Genomic DNA, 24,584 nt, shown 5'->3' on the forward strand with positions numbered 1-24,584 from the left:
CAATGATTGTTCCGTTTCCTTAATAGAGAGAATTACACAATTTGGAAACATTTGCAGTCGAAATAGGCAGTAATGGATACGTATGTTATATTCACAGTAATCCAGTAATTATTCCGGAAAACGAGTAGGCTTCTCTAATCAACACACAGAATTTTTTATGAATTTGTGAATGGGCTACAGTTTTAAGTAATACATATTCACATTAATCACAAGCTGCATATAATACCAAAACCTGATTAAATGAGTTTAAATCAGCTTTGTTGTATAATGAAAACCAATACATACTGCTTTTGTGGACAAAAGTTGTTTATGGTTCTAACTAAAGAAATATTTATTATTATCCAACTATAAATTCGATAATAGTTATGATCCATCGCTATCAAAATAAATATCAAAACTTTCACACAAATGAACTTGAATAGAATATATTTAATCGATAAGTCAATTCGCTAACAGCTTCAAAATTCAGCGAGAATTCAAAAATCTATTCAGAGTCTATATTTAATAAAGTTTTGCATTCTTCTCATTACACATGAAATTGTGAACTCAGCTCCGACTAGTCTCGCTAGGGTACTTTTTATCATACGAAAGAATAATTATATAACACACCAAATGGCATATTTTCCAGCAATTTTTGTATATGATTGGCGTGCTACAGACTTGCTCGAATTGAATGCCATTTCGGGTAAGACTCAGCGACTTATTGATAATCTTGGTAAATACTCGTGTTGACAATCACAGAGCCCTTTTGTAATTTTAAGTAAACGTTCATTGTGCACGTACGAATAGTACTCTTTGAATTGTAAGCATCGCTGCTTCCTTGCCAGGAAATGGAACGTTTTTGCAAATCCAAACAATAAACACGAAACAATTGTATTACACAATTGCTTGCAGGCAAATACAAAAGCACACACTTTAAATGCTTCAGCAACAACAACGAGCAGTTGAGCTAAAGCAACAATTGTAAATACAACAACCATCGACAACAATGCTACCAACAACCAACGACAACCACATGAGTAACAATGCAAATTTGCAATTGCTGCCAAACAAATTTTCCATATTGCTGCAATGCTATTGCAAAATGCTGCTTACAGGCTTCCCTCAATCATACGCACACTCACACACACACACACACACAAACACAAACATGTACTATATATACAAGCACTCACACCATTGCACACATTTCTGCAGTGGTGAAAACATAAATAAACTGTTTCCATCAATAGTTCAATTTTCTATGCCCTATGCATTGCACATTTATTTTGCAATTTATGCAACTGGGGTAAACTTTTTCCACATTGCTCATACGTAACGTTGTACGCAGTAGAAAAGCAGATCTATAGACAACCAATATTTAACGGAGGTTGCATTTTATACCATCAATGGCATCTGCTAGCTGGCGAAATAAAATGTAAACAGTCGTAAACAAGCAAATAAATAATAATAAATAGTAACGAAACAAATAAACAAACGTTTTGTGAGCTTCAGCAGGAGACCAGGCTCCTATTCTCATGCATCCGCAAACACGCAATTTTATGGCATAAAATTTGGCATTGCAACAATCGCTACTACAGTAGATACGAAAAGAAACCCGAATGAAAGAAAACAATAGCCATGCGATAAGTAGAGTGCAATTTAATGGTTTATAAATATAAATAAAATCAAGAACAACATTAATTATGCTACGGTCAGTTGTGTTTACGTTGTGTTTAAGACGACGAATCAAAATAAAGTACAAATATTTAAATATTTAATATGCAGTGTTTATGCCGATTAGGCATTGAACTGCAGCTTTATTTGCTTAATTATCCTGTGTCCTGTACTCGAGGATTTACACTAAAACATTATGAAATTGTTCAATTTTTAAAGCATTCACAACGTGACATGAAACCGGCAGGATCAAAAGTTTTTTTTTTGTTGGTGAGACGACAACTACCAGTTACTGCTCTAAAGAAAAAATGTTCAGCATAGCTTAAAAATCGTTATAATTTATAACTAAAGTATAAAGGAATTTGCTAAGAAACATGTTGTTGTTTAATTCGTTATCGTAAACAAACTGGTAATTTATAATTGTTTTTATAATGTCTCACAATAAGGCAAAGTCTCACGATAGCATATAACATATATATGTTTTATATAATATATATATAGTTATGTACATATATTACTAAACTAGCGCTTAGCTTTAAGAACAAAACAGATAATCTACTCTTGCAACTATTATTAGTTACTCAGAAAAGTCATAGAAAATGCATTATTTAAAAACAATCAGGAAATAATTGAAAATAATATACGGACTAGTTGCCATTCGGAGCTCTAAATTCTATTTCCCCAGATCGAACCTTTGCATAGCCTCTTTTTATCTTCTCCAGAAATATAATTCAGAATAGTACCATTATCTGATTCATAATCACTAACAGGAGGTATTTTCCGAATTTCAATGAAAAATTCTCAGAATTAAGGGAGTTATGGATTGTGGGGGAGTGGGGGGAGGGAGGGAAATTCCAAAATACATTTTCTGCGTATTCACATAAGGCATATTGGACTAAAATTTGGTGGCCCTAGGTCTTATAGTCTCCGAGATATAGGGAAATATTTATTTATTTATTTATTCCTAGTGCTACAAGATAGGAATGGAAAATAGGGAAAACCCCCATTGGAAGTGGGGGAAAAATAAAATAACTTGCATATAACGCATCTTTGTACAAAGTTTGATGTCTATCTCTTATAGTCTCTGAGATCCAAGTGTTCATACGGACAGACAGACAAATAGACAGGGCTAGATCTACTCGTCTCGTCATGGTGATCAAGAATATATATACTTTGTGGGGTCTGCCACGCCTCCTTCTGCCTGTTACATTTTCAGCTCCCGCAAAGTTTATTTACTTTTTCACACCGCCTCTCATACCTTTCCAGATCCACTGGGTAGTTGATTAGATTTCACCAATTTTAATATGGCATTTAAAACATAATTTTGACGAAATAATCGTAAGAATTTTCAAATTGCAAATTGGCAGGTCTTGCGAAAAATTAAAAAAAATGTACTTCTCATACGTTTTAAAAACTATAATTTGCTATTGGAGTATTTGAGGAATAAACACATATTATGAAAAGGACTTACAAGTATAAGCTGCAAATCAGCATCAGCGTACAAAAAGAAATATACTTCTAAAAAGAATATGCTTAATATCACTTTTGGGTATCTGGACGCATTGATAACCAAAGCCACTTAATGTCATTTCCGTCGCACTTTGTCTGTTATCGATCACACGCCGGGCTACGTATTTCCTCAACTTGTGCCTTGCTTACCACGTTTGTTCAAGCATTTGCACATCTGACAACCACTCTGACCGCAAAAAACAGCGCAACAGTGAGTAGAGGGAGCAATAAGCGAATGATTTCCTCATGCGCCGCCAAGCGGGTCATAGCATGAGCAAAAGGACGAGAAAGGAGTCAACGCGAATGCGGTTTTCATTGCGGTAGGCCCATCAGCGAACACAAACAATGTGCAACCAACTGAGTGGGCCAGTTGGTTCGTTAAGGAAAAACGCACCGCGATGCTCAGCTCAGGTGCCCTCGCTTTGGGTTCATGATGTCTTTGTATGGCCACATTGTGTGGAATATGGATCGGTCATTCCCAGTGTATGGATGTTAAATATATTGGGCCGTTTTAAGAATTGACTGGAGGAATTAAAGGATTTATAGACATACAATTACTAAAGATCTGAGCTTTAGTAAAGATTAAGCTAGCTAATAACTTTTTATAGCCTGCACCCAAAGGGTAAAAGTCTATACTGGTTTTGTGCGAATGTATGTAACACTTGATCAGGATGACAAGTCGAGTCGATATACATAGCTACGTCTGTCTGTCCCGCCGTCCGTCCGACCATATGAACGCAAGGATCTCAGAAAGTATAAGAGCTAGAATAACCAAACTTGGTATCCAGACTCTCCCAAGTTCGAGAAAGTAAGAGTTTGAGTTTTTTTTCGATGCACCCCCACTCCTAAGCAATTTGTGATTTTCCATAACTCCTATAGTTCTTAGAGTTTCAAACTCAAATTTGGTATGGTACGTATACCAAGTTCTATCAAGATAGGTCTAATATCAAGAATGTTACAACCATAAATCGAATCTTTGACCAAGCTCTGCTCGCAACTGTTGTTGTTGCTGCTTTAATTAAATAAATTTATTTATTAAATTTATTAAACTAATTTTTTGTTTGGGAGAAGTGCAGGGTATTTAAGAGTTGATCCCGCTCGAGTCTAGCATTCCTTTCTTTTTTTAGAATTGACCAATGAAAAAGGTTTTATCAAAAAGATAAAATAAATTTATGAATTCGAAATTGAATTGTATATCGAATACGTGTGCAAAGTTTTGCTTACATATGTACATACGTCCTTTTTTAAAATGTGGAGAGTATTGACGAAATTCTGTAAACTAAAATAGTATTAATAATAATAAAATTTGTAAATAAGCGCTCACCAGTTTCTAGCCGGATGGACATACAAACGGACATGCCTAGATCGATTTTTCTCGTTATGCTGATAAAGAACATATTTACTTTATGGGGTCGGAGATGCTGCCTTCTTACCCTACAGGTACAGAGTATAATAAAAAGAAGCTACAAACAATTAAGTTATTCTATATGGTTTTAACAATGCATTTTAAATAATTCATTTTTATGATATTTCGGATTTTGTACAACTTTAAGATATAAAGCAAAGAAAGATGAGAGATAAGATATAAAAATATGCACAATTTTTATATGCACAATTTTTATATCTTATCTCTCCCTGGTGCTAGATTATATTTGTCAAATAGTCTTACATATACAGAAATATAAGCTCTAATCGTTCCCTCTCTTTAGAATAATTAGAATAATCTATCAATTGATTTATCGGATACATCCTACAGCTGATCAAATACTAAAACTAACAATTATTGTGCTTTCTGAGATAGTACTCTAGTTCGGCAGAGAGGTGGACTTTGTGCTCATCATATAATGTAATGACACATACTAGCAACAGTGTGCGATTACGAGCGTGCCAGTAAATCTGAAAAAGAGCGTAAGTATGAGAATACAAAGAATAACACAAATATAACAGTGATGAAGCAAAACAGCCGCCGACATTATACATACTCGTGCATAGTTATAAGCAGTATTTAGTTCAAACTGCTCTTGCTGTTAGTTCAGTAATAGGCTCAGCGCGAGCGGGAAAAGTAATCAGAGCCTCCGCCCACGCGGTCAGTATTAATACGATTTAAGCGGAACCCACAACGTCAAAATGTTTTGCGGCGTGAGTCTCGCACTGATTGTCGCGATCGTTGGGTTAGCGTTAGTTTTTCTCAAATATCGCTATAACTATTGGGCCCGACGGGGCGTAGTGCACGATAAACCCACTTGGCTGCGGGGCAATCTAGCCACTGTAGGCAAGACCACAGGTATTCGCGAACCCTTTCGTAATTTCTACTCCAAACACAAGGATAAGTCGCCGTTTGGTGGCTTCTACTTTTCGCTGAGGCATGCAGCCGTCCTATTCGATTTGGATCTCGTGAAACAAGTGCTAATTAAGGACTTTGGCAACTTCGCGCACCGCGGCAACTACTACAATGAAGTGGATGATCCCATCTCTGCGCATTTGTTCAACTTGGACGGTCCGGGCTGAAAGGAAATGCGCACCAAATTAACACCCACATTCACCTCCTTGAAGATGCATCAAATGCTGCCTACTGTGGTGGAGATATGCGAACGCTTTGTGGCTGTGGTGCAGAAGGACCTAGAAGCCTCACGCGCTACGTCAGCTCCAGAAACGCCCATTGAAATGAAGGACTTGCTCGCCAGATTTACCACCGATGTCATAGGCAGCTGCGCTTTTGGTCTGGACTGCAACAGCCTGGCCAACCCCAATGTTGAGTTCCGTGTCTTTGGTCGCAAGGTATTTACGGAGCGTCGACATGGACGTCTGGTCTTTGGACTTGTGCAGTCATTTCCCAAGCTCGCCCGACACTTGCATATAAAATTGGCACGTGATGATGTCAGCGATTTTTATATGCGCGTTGTACGAGAGACTCTGGAATATCGGGATCAAAATAAAGTACAGCGCAATGATTTCCTCAATTTACTGATGGAGCTCCGCAAAGAGAGTGGTGGTGGTCTAACCTTCAATCAAATAGCCGCACAAGCATTCGTATTCTTCCTAGCTGGATTCGAGACTAGTTCCAGTACAATGGGATTTGCGCTTTATTTGCTGGCGATGCATCCAGAGACACAAAAGAGAGCGCGTGAGGAAGTGCAGAGAGTGTGGGCTAAGTACGGGGAGTTCAACTATGAGGCCTACAAGGAACTCAAGTATATACAACAAGTGTTCTTTGGTATGATTCAATGCATTAGTATAACATATTTAGCGGCCATTTAATAGTTGTTCCCATTACAGAAACCATGAGAATGTATTCCATTTTGCCAATAATTATGCGCAAGGCAACCAAAGATTATAATGTTCCAGGCACTTCACATGTTATTGAGGCAGAGACCACGGTAATTATACCGGCTGATGCCATACATCATGATCCCGATATTTACCCAGAGCCGGAACGCTTTGACCCTGATCGTTTTGCTCCCGAGGCTGTGGAGCAGCGCCACCCCATGTCTTGGCTGCCTTTTGGAGCGGGTCCACGTAATTGCATTGGCTTGCGTTTTGGTGAAATGCAGTCCGTCATCGGCTTGGCCATGCTGCTCAAGCATTTCCAATTCTCTGCCGCCAAAGAGACTCCTATACCATTAGAAATAGACAAGGAAAGTTTTATACTAGCCTCGAAAGGGGGGATTGTGTTAAATGTGCAGTCAGCCTAAGCCGTCATGTGAATCTAAGTACATACAAGTATATCATTTCTAAATGATTCATCTGCCTAAATAGTTCATCTAACATTATGAAACAAGTTAAAGTCGGAAAAAAACCAAAACTGGCTTAGCACCAATAAAGAAACACTTACAAAAAACATCAAAACTAACTCGGTTTATATTTCAGCAAAATGCGCATAGCAGTCCCAGTAAAAATACCCATTCATAGAGGATTTCTTACTCAATCAATCATATAACTCCGTACACTCGTCGAGTTCAAGTCAGACAAAAACCTTACAACTTTGATAAGCAACTTGGCCTTGCTGGCTCAAAGAGACACAACCCCACATCAACGGACCCTAATGAACACCCGTATTAGCACCAAAAAAAAACACCAAAGCTAAGAAGCTGAAAATACAACACAAGAGCTGTACCACTACTATGTTGACCGGCTCCCTTAAAATTTTGAAACTCAAAAATGCTCGCTTTAAACTATTCTTATACATACATACTACATCTTTGAACATGATAAAGGTCTCTCTTTAACTTCTACGGTCGGTTCCATTCCAAAACTGGACTTATGTATTCCTCAACTTTTCAGTCCTGAATCAACTGTGAATAATGCAACAAATAAGACGATTCGATCAGCGTTTTGACAACAAGCTGCCAGAGTCTCTCTTCTTTCCCACACCTACTCCAGATCCAGTATATTCCGATTGGCATATTGCTCAACTTAAAAGTAATCAGCTAATCAGACTTTTAAGTTACACATCTCTGTAACAGCGATGTTGACATCATACAACATTTTGAACTTCCTATCTTTGTAATAATTATTTTTAATATGTTAAGGGAGTGTGTTATTTAATTGCAACCACACTTAACTTTATAGTTTCTTACGTCTGCGGCTGAGTTTGATCTCTGCTGAATCGGGACTGGATAAATACTCATCTTGCCCAATTTTTCATTACGTGTGTTGCCTTATGTCTCTTGGTTCATAAGGTTCATTCCATATACTTGTATATCTGTACGTTATTCAGCTACTATGTAGTATATAAGGTAAATATTTATATATACATACATTCCACCAACATCTATATTAAACAAGAGAGAACGCTACAGTCGATCAAGCCCGACAGTGTAATACCCTGTACCCAGGTAAACTTCCGTCACTGAGTTATATGCGCCCAAAGCAGCAGCAAAAAGAGGAAGAAGAAGAGCGAACTTGTTGCTGCAGTTTGTGGGGGTTGTACTGGCGAGAAATTGTTTCGCTAATAACTTTTCTTAGAATCGACCGAATTGAATAAAATTTGAACAACAGTAGACAATTATATATAAATTATGTGTGCAAAGTTTGGTTTAGGTAGCATTTGAAATGTGGACGCTATTGACAAAATTTTGTAGCGGGGGAAGGGGCGGGAAATTAAAAAAAATAAAATAAACTCGTCCTTTCTCGGACCTAGGAGAATCTTGATGCCAACTTTGGTTATTCTAGCTTTTATAGTTTCTGAGATCCTTGCGTTCATCCAGACGGACGGACGGACGGACGGACGGAAGGACAGACGGACGGACGGACATGTCTAGATCGATTTCGTCATGCTGATTCAGAATATATATACTTTATGGGGTCGGCGATACTTCCTTCTGCATGTTACATACTTTGCACAAACCTAATATACCCTTTTTACCCTACGGGTACAGGGTATAAAAATATTTTCTAACTATTTTCCATTCCGAGCTTACATTACCACAAAGAATTTTATAGCACTCTGCACTCATTAAATTAGCTATAAGATTGGAAGCACCTTGCAGCACAACTCAGTGCCACTAATCAATACGGGACCTGCTCATAAAAACGTCGTATATTTGCGGCAAACGTTTGAACTTCACGTTGCTGATCGACGTTGGTGTCATACATCAATACTAGTCATCCGTCAAATGTCTACGATATCATCGCTGTTGCAAATAACAAACTGAGAGGCCATCAGAAACATGCATACATACATACATAAGTATGTACGTACATATAAGAATGTATGTATCTACATATGTATAAGAATTGTGATTTTGTACGTAACAGCGACAGCTCTCAGTGTTACTTTGGATACTGAATTAGTGGCATTTTTATTAACCACATTGCATCCATCCACATCTATACTTTATTCAACTGTCCAACGACATATGCCTATACCCTACCTACATCATACCTCTCTTTAACTTTATGTGTGCATATGTAAAAACATATGTACATACACATGTAAGTACTATTTATTTGTATACATAATATATTCCCTAATTTTTATACCCTGTACCCAAAGGGTACAAGGGTATATTAGTTTTGTGCGAGTGCACATGGAACACACAGAAGGAGGCTTGGTAGACCCCACAAAGTATATATATTCTTGATCAGCATGACAAGCCGAGTCGATATAGCCATGTCCGTCTGTCCGTCTGTCTGTCTGTCCGTCTGTCTGTCCGTCTGTCTGTCTGTATGAACGCAAGGATCTCCGAAAGTATAAGAGCTAGAATAACCAAACTTGGTATACAGATTCTTCTGAGACCGAGAAAGGACGAGTTTGTTCATTTTTTCTGATCCACCCCCCCACTCCCCCCCTATTAACGATTTTCTATAACTCCCGTAATTCTTGGAATTTTGAACTAAAATTTGGTAGTCACATTAGGTTAGTAATTATATATCCGTATACCAAGTTTCATTATGATAGAATGATCGGAAAGAAAGTTATAGCCATATAACCAGGCCCAATGCACACATACATACATATGTACAAGTACACAAACACGCATAAGGCACAATTCTGATGTAAATGTAAATGTATGTATGCATGCATGGAATATTTTATATTTAATTAGTTAATATTTAGTTAATTAATTCAATTAATTTAGTTAATTAATTTAATTTAATTAATTAATTAATTAAATTACTTTTTTGTGGGGTGGTACAGGGTATTTAAGAGTTGAGCCTGCTCGACTTTAGCATTCCTTTCTTGTTGTATCTAACAAAATAATTTCCTACTGGATAGTTACTGGAAATGATCACAATGTGGGAATAAGAACAAGATAGAACGCTACAGTCGAGCAAGCCCCACAGTAAAATAGCCTGTACTCTCCACAAAAAGGAAAAATTAAAAAAAAAAAAATTTTTTAAATTAAATTATTAAAAACAAGAGAGAACGCTACAGTCGAGCAAGCCCGACAGTGTAATACCCTGTACCCAGGTAAACTTGCGTCACTGAGTTATATGCGCCCATAGCAGCAACAAAAAGAGGAAGAAGAAGAGCGAACTTGTTGCTGCAGTTTGGGGGGGTTGTACTGGCGAGAATTTGTTTTGCTAATAACTTTTCTTAAAATTGACCGAATTAAATAAAATTTGGAACAACAATAGACAATTATATATAAATTATGTGTGCAAAGTTTGGTTTAGGTAGCATTTGAAATGTGGACGCTATTGACGAAATTCTGTAGCGGGGGAAGGGGGGGAAAATTAAAAAAAATAAAATAAACTCGTCCTTACTCGGACCTAGGAGAATCTGGATGCCAACTTTGGTTATTCCAGCTTTTATAGTTTCTGAGATCCTTGCGTTCATCCAGACGGACGGACAGACGGACAGACGGACGGACAGACGGACAGACGGACGGACATGTCTAGATCGATTTCTCTCGTCATGCTGATCAAGAATATATATACTTTATGGGGTCGGAGATGCTTCCTTCTGTATGTTACATACTTTGCACAAACCTAATATACCCTTTTTACCCTACGGGTACAGGGTATAAAAATGAATGAATTAATTAATTAAAATAATTAATTAAATGAAATTAGAATACATGTTTATGTTCAGTTTAAACAGCATACATTTACATCACGTACCTATGCGTGTTTATATGCGTGTATGTATGCAGCACAAAGTTGAACAAAAGCAGCAACAACAACAACAGCTGCGGGCAGCGCTGCCGACAGAGCTGCAGGCAGCGCATGAGCAGCGATTTTACTTATGGCTATAACTTTCTTCAGAATTGACCTATCATGATGAAATTTGGTGACGAACACATTAGTACTAACTAACTGTACCTACCAAAATTGATTTCAAAATTCCGAGAATTACGGAAGTTATAAGAAAAAATACGAATTGCGGGGGAGTGGGGGGGTGTATGAGAAAAAATAAACAAACTCGATCTGCCTAGGGCTTATAGAAACCTTGATACCAATTTTGGTTATCCTAGCTCTTGTACTTACTGAGATCCTTGCGCTCATACAGACAGACGGACAGACAGACGGAAATGGCTATATCGACTCGTCTTCTCATCCTGATCAAGAATATATATACTTTGTGGGGTCTGCCACGCCTCTTTCTGTGTGTTACATACATGCGCACAAAACTAGTATAGCCTTTCACCCTTTGGGTACAGGCTATAAAAATGACTATAAACACACTTAAATATATAAAGTTCAAAAGTACAATAGTCATAATGATGTTCAAAACATTGAAAAAAACAGCTCATATGCATACATATATGAAATATGCGGAAAGTATAAATATTTATAAAAAAAATACTTAGTTTACGGCACAAAAATAGTTTAAATATGGGAAGCTTATAAAATATCTTTAAGATACACAATTGCAGCGCATGAAGGGCATGAATATCGTAAATCACAGTGTAGCTCTCTTTGTCTTGCGCTCACCAAATATGCTAACGACATATAACAACTCGTTGCGGTTGATAAAGAAACGGGTATCTGGCGAAAACGAGCGTAGAAAAAAGCCGAAAAAAGAGCGTAAATATGAGAATAAACAACAACACAAGTGCTCGATCACAATGATGGAGCAAAACAGACGCCGAAATACATACATATATATCCATATATTTGTTTGTAAACAGTAAGTATTTAATTCGAACTGCCCTTGCTGCCGGCTCAGTAATTCGCTGAGCGCGAGCGAGAACAGTTATCAGAGCCGCCACCCACGCGGTCAGAATAAATACAAATTAGGAGGAACCAACAACGTCATAATGTTTTGCGGGGTGAGTCTCGCACTAATCGTCGCGATCGTTGGGTTAGCGTTAGTTTTTCTCAAATATCGCTATAACTATTGGGCACGGCGGGGCGTAGTGCACGATAAACCCACTTGGTTGAAGGGCAATATAGGCACTGTCGGCAAGACAACGACTATTTGCGAACCTATACGGGATTTTTATAACAAATACAAGAACAAATCGCCTTTTGGTGGATTCTATTTTCCGCTGAGGCATGTAGCCCTGCTGCTCGATTTGGAGCTCGTGAAACAAGTGCTAATTAAGGACTTTGGCAACTTCGCGCACCGCGGCAACTACTACAATGAGGTGGATGATCCCATCTCAGCGCATTTGTTCAACTTGGATGGTCCGGGCTGGAAGGAAATGCGCACCAAATTAACACCCACATTCACCTCCCTGAAGATGCATCAAATGCTGCCTACTGTGGTGGAGATAGGCGAACGCTTTGTGGCTGTGATACAGAGGGATGTAGACGCCTCACTCGCCATATCAGCTCCAGAAACGCCCATTGAAATGAAGGACTTGCTCGCCAGATTTACCACCGATGTCATAGGCAGCTGCGCTTTTGGTCTGGACTGCAACAGTCTGGCCAACCCCAATGTTGAGTTCCGCGTCTTTGGTCGCAGGGTATTCACGGAGCGTCGTCATGGACGTTTGGCGTTTGCCTTTTTGCAGTCATTTCCAAAGCTCGCCCGACACTTGCATATAAAATTGGCACGTGATGATGTCAGCGATTTTTATATGCGCGTTGTACGAGAGACTCTGGAATATCGGGATCAACATAAAGTGCAGCGCAATGATTTCCTCAATTTACTGATGGAGCTCCGCAAAGAGAGTGGCGGTGGTCTAACCTTCAATCAAATAGCCGCACAAGCATTCGTATTCTTCCTAGCTGGATTCGAAACTAGTTCCAGTACAATGGGATTTGCGCTTTATTTGCTGGCGATGCATCCAGAGACACAAAAGAGAGCGCGTGAGGAAGTGCAGAGAGTGTGGGCTAAGTACGGGGAGTTCAGCTATGAGGCCTACAAGGAATTCAAGTACATACAACAAGTTATTTATGGTAGGTCAATAGCTCTTATTTGTCTCACATATTAAGTAATGGAACCCCTCGCAGAAACCATGAGAATGTATTCCATTGCACCCATACTTGCACGGAAGGCTATCAACGACTACGAAGTATCAGGCACTTCACATATTATTGAGGCAGGGACTACTGTTATCATACCAGTTGACGCCATACATTATGATCCCGATATTTACCCAGAGCCGGAACGCTTTGACCCTGATCGTTTTGCACCCGAGGCTGTGGAGCAGCGCCACCCCATGTCTTGGCTGCCTTTTGGAGCGGGTCCACGTAATTGCATCGGCTTGCGTTTTGGTGAAATGCAGTCCGTCATCGGCTTGGCCATGCTGCTCAAGCATTTCCAATTCTCTGCCGCCAAAGAGACTCCTATACCATTAGAAATAGACAAGGAAAGTTTTATACTAGCCTCGAAAGGGGGCATTGTATTAAATGTGCAGTCACTCTAACAAGAACACATAATGCAAATAATTAGGCACAAATATAATATGTATTCGGAATATAATTCAAACAGGTATACAACATTTTTAATAAGTTCAATATGTTGGTATAGTTTATAAAAAAATAAAAATTTAAACGACAAAGTAATGGTCCGTAAAATCTGTTGTTGTGTTCTCAATTCAACCATAACAATAGATCGGATCAGCGGAACCTGTGAACGAACTCCAAAAAAATAACTTAATATAATAAAAAAAAAATATGGAAAAACATTAACAAAGTTTAATTTTTTTCGATTGTCAGGGAAAGTTACCAAAAATTCAACTGTTTGGCCGATTTTATAAACTCTGTACAAAGCGCATAGCGTTATCAACATTTATTAGTACCAGAAATACATACTCTGATTGGAAACATAATACCTGTGCAAATGGAATTAAATACACTCAGATAATCTGCTGCAGTGATGAAAACCAGATAACACTTGTAGATTGTAGTTTGAATATAAAGACGTTAATTTTAGCAATTGGACAAACAAAAAATCAAATATTTTTCAAAGAGCTTCACGATTTAAAAATGAACTAAGCAGAATAAACAAATTTTACTTTAACCTAGTATTAGTATGTAATCACTAGATCTAATGTCTTTTGACTTAAAGTAACAGTTAAAGTAACAATTGTTTAGAAGACCCCTCCTCATAAATATGTATATGATACACAATATATATATGGGATGCATAAAACCATAAAAGTTTATAAAAGGTATATCAGCTTTGTATGTTATATATCTATCATATTTATCTTAAAGGCTGATGAGTTTCATATTCACGACATTTATTTCCATGATGTAATCGATTTGTCCATGACTCTGCTATTTGCTATAACTAAAGAGTTACACTATTTCCAAATTTAAAAAAAAATTGCAATTTTCTTTATGCAACATTTTTTGCCCCCGTTGGGTATTCCTAAGTCGACCCCAATAGACCCTGAAACATTTCCAACCGGCACACGTAACACGTTCACACCTTTATGTCGCAGATAGTTGGTATATACACGTATGTATGTATAATAATCATATATGTATGTATAATATATATGTGTGAACTTGTAAGTATTTGTTCACATCTTTACATGGACACGTCTACCCGCACGTTTGTTGGTGGCCTGCCAGTAATATATTTTTTATTATCCTAGCAGCTATCTCCCCACATAATTCGTGCGCATTATTTGTCTATTTTTATTGTCTTCTCTGTTCTCAGCTCCCTTGTTTGTACCTGTTTATCTCGACGTTGTTTTGTCTTGAGCTGCAGCATGGCTGTTTCGCTTACTGCCTGTTGGATGGCTGCTTATTGGCAGCTCCAGCTCGTATTATGCCACTATGTGTGGTTTTAGGGCCAGACACTCCCCACTTTATCGCTCTCATCTAGGCAACCAGAGAGCTCCAGCAATGCGTACGTGATTTGATTAAGAGCCTTCGGAGCTTCGGATGCTGGCACAACACAAACAGGTGATGGACTGTTCCCTGCAATTAAAGGGCATCCTGGGGCTGGCAGGACCACTTAGTAAGCTGCTAAGCAGTATTGGTAAATTATAACGCTGATACATACATATGTTTTAGTTTATTCACGAAGGAACAGCTAATTGGTAAAGTCACGGGAGCATTTATAAGTTTGGTAAGCTGTAATAACTAAGAAAAAATATACAAAAATAAAAATTAAAAATGTATTATTATAAACTAGCGTCCTGCTCCTGCTTCGCACGGGTATTTTTTCAAAAATTGTACAAATTGTACATTTTATAACACACACACACTTAACACACATACACCCTTCTTTTTGATATGAGTTAGTAAGAAAGAGTAAAATTTATTTTGGATATTATTATTTTAATGATTTTTAGCTTATTTTTAAATTTTTTTGTTATTTGTTATTAGGTCAGAGGTTCTCTGTAAAAGATATTTGATGTTTTATTTTGTGGTAGCAAAATGAATTGATTTTCAGGAGTTCCGGCCCGTGATTGCTTTCGTATGTCGATCCCTACTAATTTGAAGGCTTGGCCTTGGGACTACCGGAAATTGAAGCCGCATAAATGATCAAATGGGATTATCGGTATCCTCGGTATCCTCGGTATCCTCGTTATATGAGCTAGTTGACCAGTTGCTGGGCCGTTGACAATAGTTGCTACACTTAAATTGTCCTGAAATTCCTTAATAAGCAGCCTCGTCCCATTGCACATGCTTGGAAGGCTTTAATTTCTCAAAAGCATGATTGCAATTCCGAATTTTACTGTCAATTCATGTGGCGGCAGTCCAGAAGGGTTTAGTGAATTTAAATGTCTTCAATACTTGTGTTAATCACGGTGTCCATCGGTTTGTAATCTTTTATTTGGCTGGGTGTTTTTGAATAATATTGCCTTAATATTTAAAGTGATAATGTTTCGAGAATAATTATGAACTAAAAGCATGTTAACCGTCGATACTGCAGCTTCCCAACAGTGAAGGAATCCATTAAATCGGTCCAGTAGATTCGGAGCCTTTTCAATTCAAACAAACAATCAAATCTTTGCTCTTTATAATATTAGTATAGATAAATTAGTATACTTTCAGAGGGCCGTTTCTTAATACCTAATTACTGAGTTATGTTTGTATCGGTGGGAAACAAAGAACTAAATCTTACTGACTTAAAAAATGAACGAAATTAAATTCAAAGAGTTGTACATAAAAGGACGCTTCCATATGTAAATTGAACAAATCGTTTTTATTACTTAACTGTGTATGTATTTGTGAAGCATACTTGTACATCGCTTTGAATGTCATCGAAATACTTTACATTCTTATTTACTTAATTTACTTTTTAGGCCAGTTGAAAAGAGTAACTCGAAGCGGAAACACAGAAAAATTGTTTGTAAAAATCTCGATTCGAAAAATATCCCTACTTAACATAACCACACATACATACATACACATTTGATAGTATTTTAATTTAACTATCAAGCCGTGTCGGGTCTCATACACTTTACAAGCCGAATAGGGAACTCGAAGCTGAAACACGGTCAAATTGTTTGTAAAAGAAATTCGATTCGAAACAAAAATGTTTCCGAAAAAAACACAAGCGAAAAAATTCAATTCTGTGCCAGAGACCAATCCGGGAGTTTCAAGCAGAGAATTTATAGGCATTCCGGATAGAGAATTTACGGCGACAACAGCAGTGGCGGACGCTGACAAGGCAAGAGAACAGGATCAGCAAGCCCTTCTCGCTCCTACTGAAGAACCCCCGGTAACTGCAATAAACTTAGTTCAAGTTATTCGTCGTGAGATTAACGACATCCTGACGGGCGGCAGTTTCAAGCATGATCTGGCCGAGGAGATGCTCCTTCTAAACAACTCGCAACAAGTCGGGGAAAGCAACGAGAGCATGGCTCAACGTCTCTTACAACAAACCAACTACGTCAAGCTGGATGACCTCAAGGACATTGTTGACAAGCTGATCTCGCGTAACGTCGTGCAATCGGCTCTTTCCAATTACAATACAAAGTTTGCCGAGACCATCAAGATTTTAAAAGACCATGGTGAACACCAGGCGGAGATCCACAAACAGACTATGTTGAAGCTTCAGGATCAACTCGACATGCTGAGGGGTCGAATCGACACTTTGGAGCACGTAACCCACCAAATGCAAAAGTTCAATATTGACAAACAGGTGGAGCGTGCGGTACAGGAATTAGGCCTGGCCATAGCGCCAACCTCATCCGCAACCAAGCAAGGCGTCAAACCCCCACCACCGCCACCACCCATGCAGCAATCATCTGCTAAGATCAAGGCCAAGCCCAAATCAAGGTCAGCTGTAGCGCTACCCCGTTCCCGCAAAACCTCTGTGGTTCATCTACCACCTCCAAGCACTTTTCAAAGCAGTGACACTGAGAGCGAGAATTTGGTAGTACCCAGTGTAAGTACATAAACCAGATAACTAAGAATGTCAACTATTGAAACAGAATAACTTCTAAAAAGATATTTAGATAACTTTCAGTTTTCGCTTCGTTAACAACAAGTATTTACCGATCACAGGTAAATTTATATCTTCAACGATAAAATAGATTAGCGAAGTTAATCGCAATTTCATCGTAACAGATTCTCATTTTTGAGCTATTGAGTTGATTCGGTTATTAGATATGGTTTCTGGATTTTAAAAGATAGAAGAAGAAAAGATATATAATCTATGTATCTGTCAACTGAATATACGAATTAAAAGGTATACTAGGAAGTCCAAACGCCAATGTAAAAGGCGATTTATAGGTACAGAATGACGAGACGAATCAGCATAGACTAATGCCCCTCTGTACATCCATTTAGTCGCCTGTGTATCCGTAAGAACATCGAGAACTTACAAGCCACAACAACTTAGAATACCAAGTTTGTTACAAATATGTACACAGGTCACAATTTAAAATCGTCCACATGCAACGAGAAGCAATTTTGCACTTTATTTTTAGGAACAAATAAATAGTTCATAGAAAATGGTTTGTCCTGTGATATGATATAACATTGAAATCTAAACCAACTTTTTCGCGATTTCCACGGCGATTGTTTGGGGATTCCTTTTAATTTGCAGCAAAATCCAACGTTTGTTTCTGGACTACAGTTTTTCTTTCGCACCTTTTCCGCATTTATCTTTTATTAAGCCTTCATTTTTATAATTATTTATTATTGCTTGAATTGTTGTTCGAGGTTTTTTAACTTTTTCGGAAAGGTCCATTGTGCCACTACTTTTTCTAGAAGCTGTTAAAAAAGTGACCACAACTCTGTAAATTAATTTCTAAACAGTTCATTTGGTATAACCGTACAGAACCACCAACAAAAATTCCAACAGGACATCAAATATGGCGACTGACAGCCGCCAACAGCAATGTGGCCGATTGATTTTTTGGCCGTAACATTTGACATTATTCAAACGCAAATTCTAGCTAAACGGTATAATAAAAAAGACAAAAAGGTTTAAATAATACAGGATAGCAAAAGTATATACATTCCTTCAATTATCTATTTTGTATTATACTTTTTAAAGCAAAATTTCATTTGATTAAAAGTTGACGATTTATATAAGTACTATATATCTGTTTGTTTTATATATATAGTTCCCATAGAACCAATTGGGAGATAAATCACACTTTGTCTTTATTAAGATTTCGTAACTAAATTTTGTATTTTTACAATTTGAAATTATTAAAATTTGCAAATAATGGTATCCTGTAATTCCTTTGTTGAATTGCAGGCTGCGCAGAATGTTATGCAACAAGAGGATAAGATTCGGGCCTACGACGAGTTGATACGCAAATATGATCGCCAAATGACATTGGTCTCTTCGAGCGGCACCATCACTCAAACACGCCTGACTCCAAGCATTACCGGCTTACTGGACGCGGCTCAAACCAAGGCGACTGTCCCTACTGTCGCACCCAAGCGCCATGAAGAACAACCACTGGACACGGCTAGGCGCGAACAAAGTGCCCATGATAGACAGCAGCGAGATAAATTCGAGAGACATGCGGCCGAGCAGCGTCTGTTTGAGACAAATCTGCTTATGTATCATAAGTCGCCGTTCACAATGCAACTGAACAGCCGGAAGGATAGTTTTCCTAATGCCCTTAGGGATCAGCTAATGGTGCCGCAACAACCCCAAAGACGTGCACGTGCTCCAGGCGGGAGCGCCAGTCAACGTTCGACATCCACACAAAGCGCTCGGCAAGGCATGCAACGCCATCGCCCGAGCCAGAGCCATCAGTCCTCAGTTCAGCAACAGCGCTATCCTCGCCCATCGGATGGCTCATCTGATTGGCTCTTTGAGCAGTAATGTATGGAATTTTCTGTATGGTTTCTGCACACTTCAAAGTTAACTCTTCACACAATCATGTAGTTTTCAGTTATTCTTGTTCATTAATCTATCTTTAAATTACTGTTTAAAAATCCCATTTGTCGCATTCTCATTGAAACTACTACTACTATGTATGCGTAAACAAATGATGCACCAATAAAGAAAAAATCATGCCGTCCCCCCAATTTGATTAGTTCTAACAATAATGGCCTTAGGCAGGCATCATCGAGTCAAGTCAGAATTCTGCAATACAGCATTTACTGCTTGCCTTGCCTCTCGAGTTTTTCTAGGACGTGAGCTCACAACAATGCCAGGATATTTTCAACAGGACATTGAGTGTCTTCCATAAGTGTGCGTGTGTTAAACTGAGTGAATGCATCAAAGGATGTATGGAAAAAAAACGAAGAAAAACTTTTCAGTAGTTTTCAGTAGCCGACACTTGCTTACTCTTTCAATTGCAGTTCCCATTCCACATACATTTTATACCAGCCCATTTTAAAATGAGATGATTTAGGAAACTCCCTTTCGGGTTCCACACAGCTGTAGCCAGAATTTGCTTTCAATAATTCTCTCTCTCTGCTGCTGCTAATAATTCAGTATCGAAAACTTAGATCCTTGTTAATAGTTGAGTAATCAAAAATAATCCCTTTAACTTATATGTCACTTCAATTTTTTATATGAAAAACACTTAAGTCATGTAAGCAAAGTGATCAATTATCTTTTAGTAAATAAATAAAATTGTGTATAAAATGATGTCTTCAAAATTGTATTTATAGTAATGATACATTCTTTAAAATATACCGACCAAAAGTGCTGAGGAAATCACAATAAATTGCATGCGCTCAAAAGGGAGTGCAGTAATGAAAAAATAGTTGAATAATGCAATATTATTTTTATTTATCAGCTTTTTTATTTTTTCATACATACATATGTTCTAAGACATGTGCGGATCATTTTAGTTTTCAATTTCTTTTTGAACCGTCACTTCATTTCTTATGAAATAAACATTATTTGAATAGCAGTTCCAAGCTATCCTATCTACTAGGGTATAAAAGTAATGTTTTTTGTATTATAGGGTGCGCCAATAGCTGTCTTCATATCTGTGCTTGTGTGCGCAAGCAAATAACAAGATTTCACGCTTGATTTTCACGTAAAAGGAACAGAAAATTGAAAAATCTCCACTTGGCGTGCAATAGAAAACAAAGTAGAGAGAAAAAAAAAGAGTCAACGGAACCGTTTTCCTTTTTTTGCAACAAATTGAAGTTTACACAGTAAAAGCTGATGAGTAGAAAAAAAATGGAGAATTGTCAAACTGTGTATTTTAGTATGCAAAAGTAGCTTAACGTTTACTTGGAGATTTTACTCTATTGTTTCCTGCCTCAAATAGTTTCTCTCACGCAAATGCTGATCCAGGGCCAATAGCATGGCGTCCAGGAAATCCGCCAAGCTTATTTCCTCATGTGACTCTAATGTGCCATTACTTGTATATTTTACATGAGCCAGCAGGGGCAACTTGCGTAAGGTGCGGCCACTAAGGCCAACACTTCTCTCGGCCAGACTGGTAAGTAGGCCCTCCTCTGCATCTTCGGCCTCCAGTTCCTCACGAATCAAAATACCAGCCGACATTAGTTCAGCCAACATTGACCTGTACATGAATTTTATAGCCGGCATTGCAGGCAGGCCAATGTATTGGCGTATATCAGCACGATCCAAGAAGGCCAAGTCAATGGTCTTTGCAAGATTCGAAGTGGCCAAGATAAGTACATTAGGCTTTGATTTGATCTCATCCAATTGTGTGAGCAGTGCATTTACGACGCGCATAGCATCCCTCGGCTCATTGCTGCTCATGGCATCACGGGCATAGGCCAAAGATTCCACCTCATCGATCAGCACACAAACCAAATTATTCTTGTCCGCAACAAGCTCGCTTATTTTAGCAAACAGCCGCGCCACCAGTTTGCCACTTTCTGAGAACCATTTAGAGAACAGGCTATGGCTATTGATGTCCACTAGATGAGTGTAAGCATAGGTGTTGTGCGTGCGTATCGCCAACTTCTGAGCTAGTGCCTTGCACAGACTGGTCTTTCCGGTGCCGGGCGGACCGTGCAGCAACAATAAACGGTTGCAAGCAATGACATTGGGATTGACATGATGCTGCGAGAAACTCAGCGCTGACAGCGCGAATTTCAAGAGCTAAAATGATTGTAAACTAATGTTGAATACATGTGATTTAAAAATTGTAATTATATGCTCATCACCTTTTCTTTAAGTCCCTCATCGTAGACCAAGTTTTCCCAAAGACCGATAAATTCTGTAGCAGGCAGCAACCAGTGGTTGGCAGGAACGACGCTCTCAAAACCATCACCATCGCCGCCGCCACTATCGAACAAGCCTGCGCTCATCTCGGCCCGGTGTGGCATATAGAAATGATAGCAGAGTTTGTGTTGTTCTGGTATCACCATCTCTGTGGCGCCATTTTCCTGTTCCAACAGTATGCTCTCCACTTTCTGCAGCACTGGATCGGAATCTGGCACATTAACGGCCGCATTCGTAATTCTAGAGCCTGTCGCTTTCAAATGAGCCTCCAGCTGCGGTAAAACTGCACGAATAGCATCCTTCAGACGCCTGCAAAGTAATGATAATTTTGAATGTCCGTTTAAAAAATCACAATTTGAAGAAACTTACTGTTCGCTACGTCTTAAACGCACTTCTACATGCAAAGTTATCCGTTCATTTAGCGAACTCATTTGTAAACAAAAATGAAAACCCGCTACAACAATTCGCAAATCAAAAATGCCGGCTATTCAATGCAGACGCTGCCAATTTGACATTCAGAAACCATTTTACCGTTCACAGGGCAACGGCTGCAACAGCTGTTACCAAACAACTAAACATATTAACATTTACGTGTTTCGAAAATAGAAGACTACATAAGAAATAGTGCAAATCCTCCAAGGAAGCTTAAAACGCTAGTGGTGATTCCCGTAAAATAAAAACAGTGGAGATCGTAAATACGAGATACTGGAATGTCGGTCCAAACATTGGTGGAAGGAAAGACTGCTGCTACCGGCGGGTATAGGGAGGAGAAATCTTCTCTTCGTTCCGCCAGCTCTCACACCTCAGCCGTGATTACCGTGGTTGATTCGGACTGCTAGTGCATCTCGGAGAGTGCCAGTCCTTCTCGTAAAAAGGAAAGGCCTAAAAGAATAAAGGAGGGCATGAAAGCGTTGGTCCAATATAAAGCGGCTCTAAAAATCAGGGCGCGGCTCAGCGGCAGCAGCAACATCACATCCGATGATAGGAACAAGCTAATGTGGGCCGACCAAAAGATTGAGGAGAGTCGCAAGCACTTCGCCCAGAAGCCCATAATGCAGGCCTCGAACGCTAAATTTGCAAACAAAGTCGAGCAGCTATTTGCTTTAAAAATTGAAGAGGGTCGCAAGCGCTTCACCCAGAAGCCTGCAATGCAGGACTTTAAGGGAAACTTTGTGAACAAAGTGGAGCAGCAAGTTGCCATAAAAAACGCCAGCTCTCGGCGGAATCGACTCCGGCGGAGGAACCAGCCTCAAAGCGTCCTCGCCAAATTGAAAAACCAAAGGAGCCGGCCAGCGTTATGACACAACGACAACTAGTCGTAGCCCTTATCAATGGCAATGGCAAAAATGACGCAAGAGCAATGGGAAATGGTGGAGGAGAAGCTGTTCGAAGCTTTGTTCCAGAGGATGGAGGGCCCAGATGTACCGCCCATATCTTTCGATGGTGCAGGCTGGTATAACTGAGTGAAAATCTTAAGCTGCAAGGACGGCTTAACCCTGAAATGGGTAACGGAGACGGTGGCGAAGATGGCGGCCCCTTGGAAGAGTGCCAAACTTGCGGTAGTGGACAGAACAAAGATTCCGTCCCTGCCAAAGGCGAAAGTGCTTTTTCCACGGGTCATGCCAAAGGAGCAGACTCTTAAACTTTTAAAATGGCAGAATCCTGATGTGCCTACTGCTGATTGGCAGGTCCTGCATGTTGCCAAAACAAATAAGGGTCAGCATGTGGTCCTGCAGATTAATAAAGAGGCCGAAGATATACTTTACCCAAGGTACGGTAGGATGGCATGGAGCGTAGGCAGTGTGTACCTACGCCTCAAAAAGCGTCACCCCGGTGACAAAAATGCGAACACTTTAGCGGCAGGTGAGGTGGAGGAAAACCTGGGCTTGGACACTATACTTGATCTAACGATGCCACCTAAAGACGAGGGAACGACTGATATTGAAGGAGTCTTGCAGTAATGCAGGCCCTTCAAATAAACTTTCATAAAAACAAACTAACATCGTCGGCGCTCCTTCTAGCTTTGAAAGAAGGGCTTGCCGACGTGGTGTTTGTCCAGGACCATTGAATAACCTCGAAGTACAAGGTTTTTGGACTAGTCACCAAACCTAAACAACAGTAAGTAGGATAAGAACAACCGTCCTTGAAAGGAAAGGTTATCTTCACTTAACTTATTTTACGGCATAGATGATAGCGATAGAAAGTAGAGGGGCGTACCAATGCTCCTGGCTTCCTGATATATATACAGTGACGAACAAAATTATTGGCACAGTTGGCATGTCTGACTTTCGCACAGTGTTTCTCCATGAAATATGGTGATATTTAAATAAAACAAATTTTATATGTATATATGGTGTATAAACAGAAGGCACCGCTAGTTAATTATGCAAGCTCATAATGGAAGCAGGGAAAGAGCGGCCCCTTTTAGTTGGGATGGACGCCAACGTATATCAGAAAGTATGGGACAGCCCGGATACTAACGATAATTAAACTACTTGTATATTATATAGCTTATGCATCACTCATTAGAATGGGTAGTTCTATACAGACACTCCTTCTCAGACCATTAATACAAATTTTTTAAACTGAATTTAATCGTGGCTAACCCCGAACAATCGCCCGGAACACAAACTCAATTTGTGTAAGTAGTAAGATTTTATTCATTTTTCGATTAACTAAAATTATTTTCACAGAGCTACATATGTACATATATAGTTGATTCAACGGTATAGAAAGTGGATTGGCCTATTGGGGAAACTCTATTTTTTGGAAAATGCGCCGAACAACTCCTACCACCTGAATGACACCGAAAATGGGTTTTATAAAACAAAAATCAACGTTTATGTAATGCTAATGCTTTCACTACTTGTTTGTGCTATTTATTACAAACAAAAACGTTTTAATCAAATTGAACAATTAACATACCTATTATGTATATATTTTCAAAACAATGGTGCACTGAAATGTTTGGCATAAAAGGAAACATAAA

General features: G+C 38.9%; 4 protein-coding genes across 5 annotated transcripts; 3 read left to right on the forward strand and 1 right to left on the reverse strand.

Annotated features, from left to right (window-relative positions):
- Positions 1-5,303: 5,303 nt before the first annotated feature.
- LOC115625548 (probable cytochrome P450 6a14) lies at positions 5,304-6,938 on the forward strand. Its single transcript, XM_030520630.1, has 2 exons — positions 5,304-6,379; positions 6,442-6,938. Exons 1-2 carry the CDS (start codon positions 5,680-5,682, stop codon positions 6,855-6,857), a joined length of 1,116 nt encoding a protein of 371 aa, XP_030376490.1. The 5' UTR covers positions 5,304-5,679; the 3' UTR covers positions 6,858-6,938.
- A 4,873-nt stretch (positions 6,939-11,811) lies between these two features.
- LOC115625503 (cytochrome P450 6a2-like) lies at positions 11,812-13,692 on the forward strand. Its single transcript, XM_030520564.1, has 2 exons — positions 11,812-12,957; positions 13,012-13,692. The coding sequence occupies exons 1-2, from the start codon at positions 11,871-11,873 to the stop codon at positions 13,425-13,427; spliced, it is 1,503 nt and encodes a 500-aa protein (XP_030376424.1). The 5' UTR covers positions 11,812-11,870; the 3' UTR covers positions 13,428-13,692.
- Positions 13,693-16,225: 2,533 nt separating this feature from the next.
- Positions 16,226-19,464, forward strand: LOC115625504. Its single transcript, XM_030520565.1, has 2 exons — positions 16,226-17,356; positions 18,680-19,464. Exons 1-2 carry the CDS (start codon positions 16,502-16,504, stop codon positions 19,256-19,258), a joined length of 1,434 nt encoding a protein of 477 aa, XP_030376425.1. The 5' UTR covers positions 16,226-16,501; the 3' UTR covers positions 19,259-19,464.
- An 800-nt stretch (positions 19,465-20,264) lies between these two features.
- LOC115625505 (pachytene checkpoint protein 2 homolog) lies at positions 20,265-22,067 on the reverse strand. Of its 2 annotated transcripts, XM_030520568.1 has the most exons (4): positions 21,965-22,067; positions 21,538-21,904; positions 20,630-21,472; positions 20,265-20,557 (listed from the first exon to the last, which is right to left on the reverse strand). In XM_030520568.1, the coding sequence occupies exons 1-3, from the start codon at positions 22,024-22,026 to the stop codon at positions 20,639-20,641; spliced, it is 1,263 nt and encodes a 420-aa protein (XP_030376428.1). In that variant the 5' UTR covers positions 22,027-22,067; the 3' UTR covers positions 20,265-20,557; positions 20,630-20,638. The 2 variants fall into 2 exon arrangements, with proteins under 2 accessions (XP_030376428.1, XP_030376427.1); XM_030520567.1 differs by lacking the exon at positions 20,265-20,557 and having other exon boundaries at positions 20,597-21,472.
- Positions 22,068-24,584: the final 2,517 nt, after the last annotated feature.

The sequence above is a fragment of the Scaptodrosophila lebanonensis genome, unplaced genomic scaffold, assembly GCF_003285725.1.
Source record: "Scaptodrosophila lebanonensis strain 11010-0011.00,11010-0021.00 unplaced genomic scaffold, SlebRS2 tig00000072-arrow-pilon, whole genome shotgun sequence".
NCBI lineage: Eukaryota > Metazoa > Arthropoda > Insecta > Diptera > Drosophilidae > Scaptodrosophila > Scaptodrosophila lebanonensis.

Excerpts from the sequence above, each read along its gene's own strand:
- LOC115625505 (XM_030520568.1), bottom strand. The coding sequence starts at position 22,026 with ATGAGTTCGCTAAATGAACGGATAACTTTGCATGTAGAAGTGCGTTTA. Across the intron at positions 21,905-21,964 it reads CGTTTAAGACGTAGCGAACA|GCGTCTGAAGGATGCTATTC; the intron begins GTAAGTTTCTTC and ends ATTACTTTGCAG. Across the intron at positions 21,473-21,537 it reads ATGAGGGACTTAAAGAAAAG|CTCTTGAAATTCGCGCTGTC; the intron begins GTGATGAGCATA and ends CAATCATTTTAG.
- LOC115625548 (XM_030520630.1), top strand. The coding sequence starts at position 5,680 with ATGCGCACCAAATTAACACCCACATTCACCTCCTTGAAGATGCATCAA. Across the intron at positions 6,380-6,441 it reads TATACAACAAGTGTTCTTTG|AAACCATGAGAATGTATTCC; the intron begins GTATGATTCAAT and ends TTCCCATTACAG.
- LOC115625504 (XM_030520565.1), top strand. The coding sequence starts at position 16,502 with ATGTTTCCGAAAAAAACACAAGCGAAAAAATTCAATTCTGTGCCAGAG. Across the intron at positions 17,357-18,679 it reads AGAATTTGGTAGTACCCAGT|GCTGCGCAGAATGTTATGCA; the intron begins GTAAGTACATAA and ends GTTGAATTGCAG.
- LOC115625503 (XM_030520564.1), top strand. The coding sequence starts at position 11,871 with ATGTTTTGCGGGGTGAGTCTCGCACTAATCGTCGCGATCGTTGGGTTA. Across the intron at positions 12,958-13,011 it reads CATACAACAAGTTATTTATG|AAACCATGAGAATGTATTCC; the intron begins GTAGGTCAATAG and ends AACCCCTCGCAG.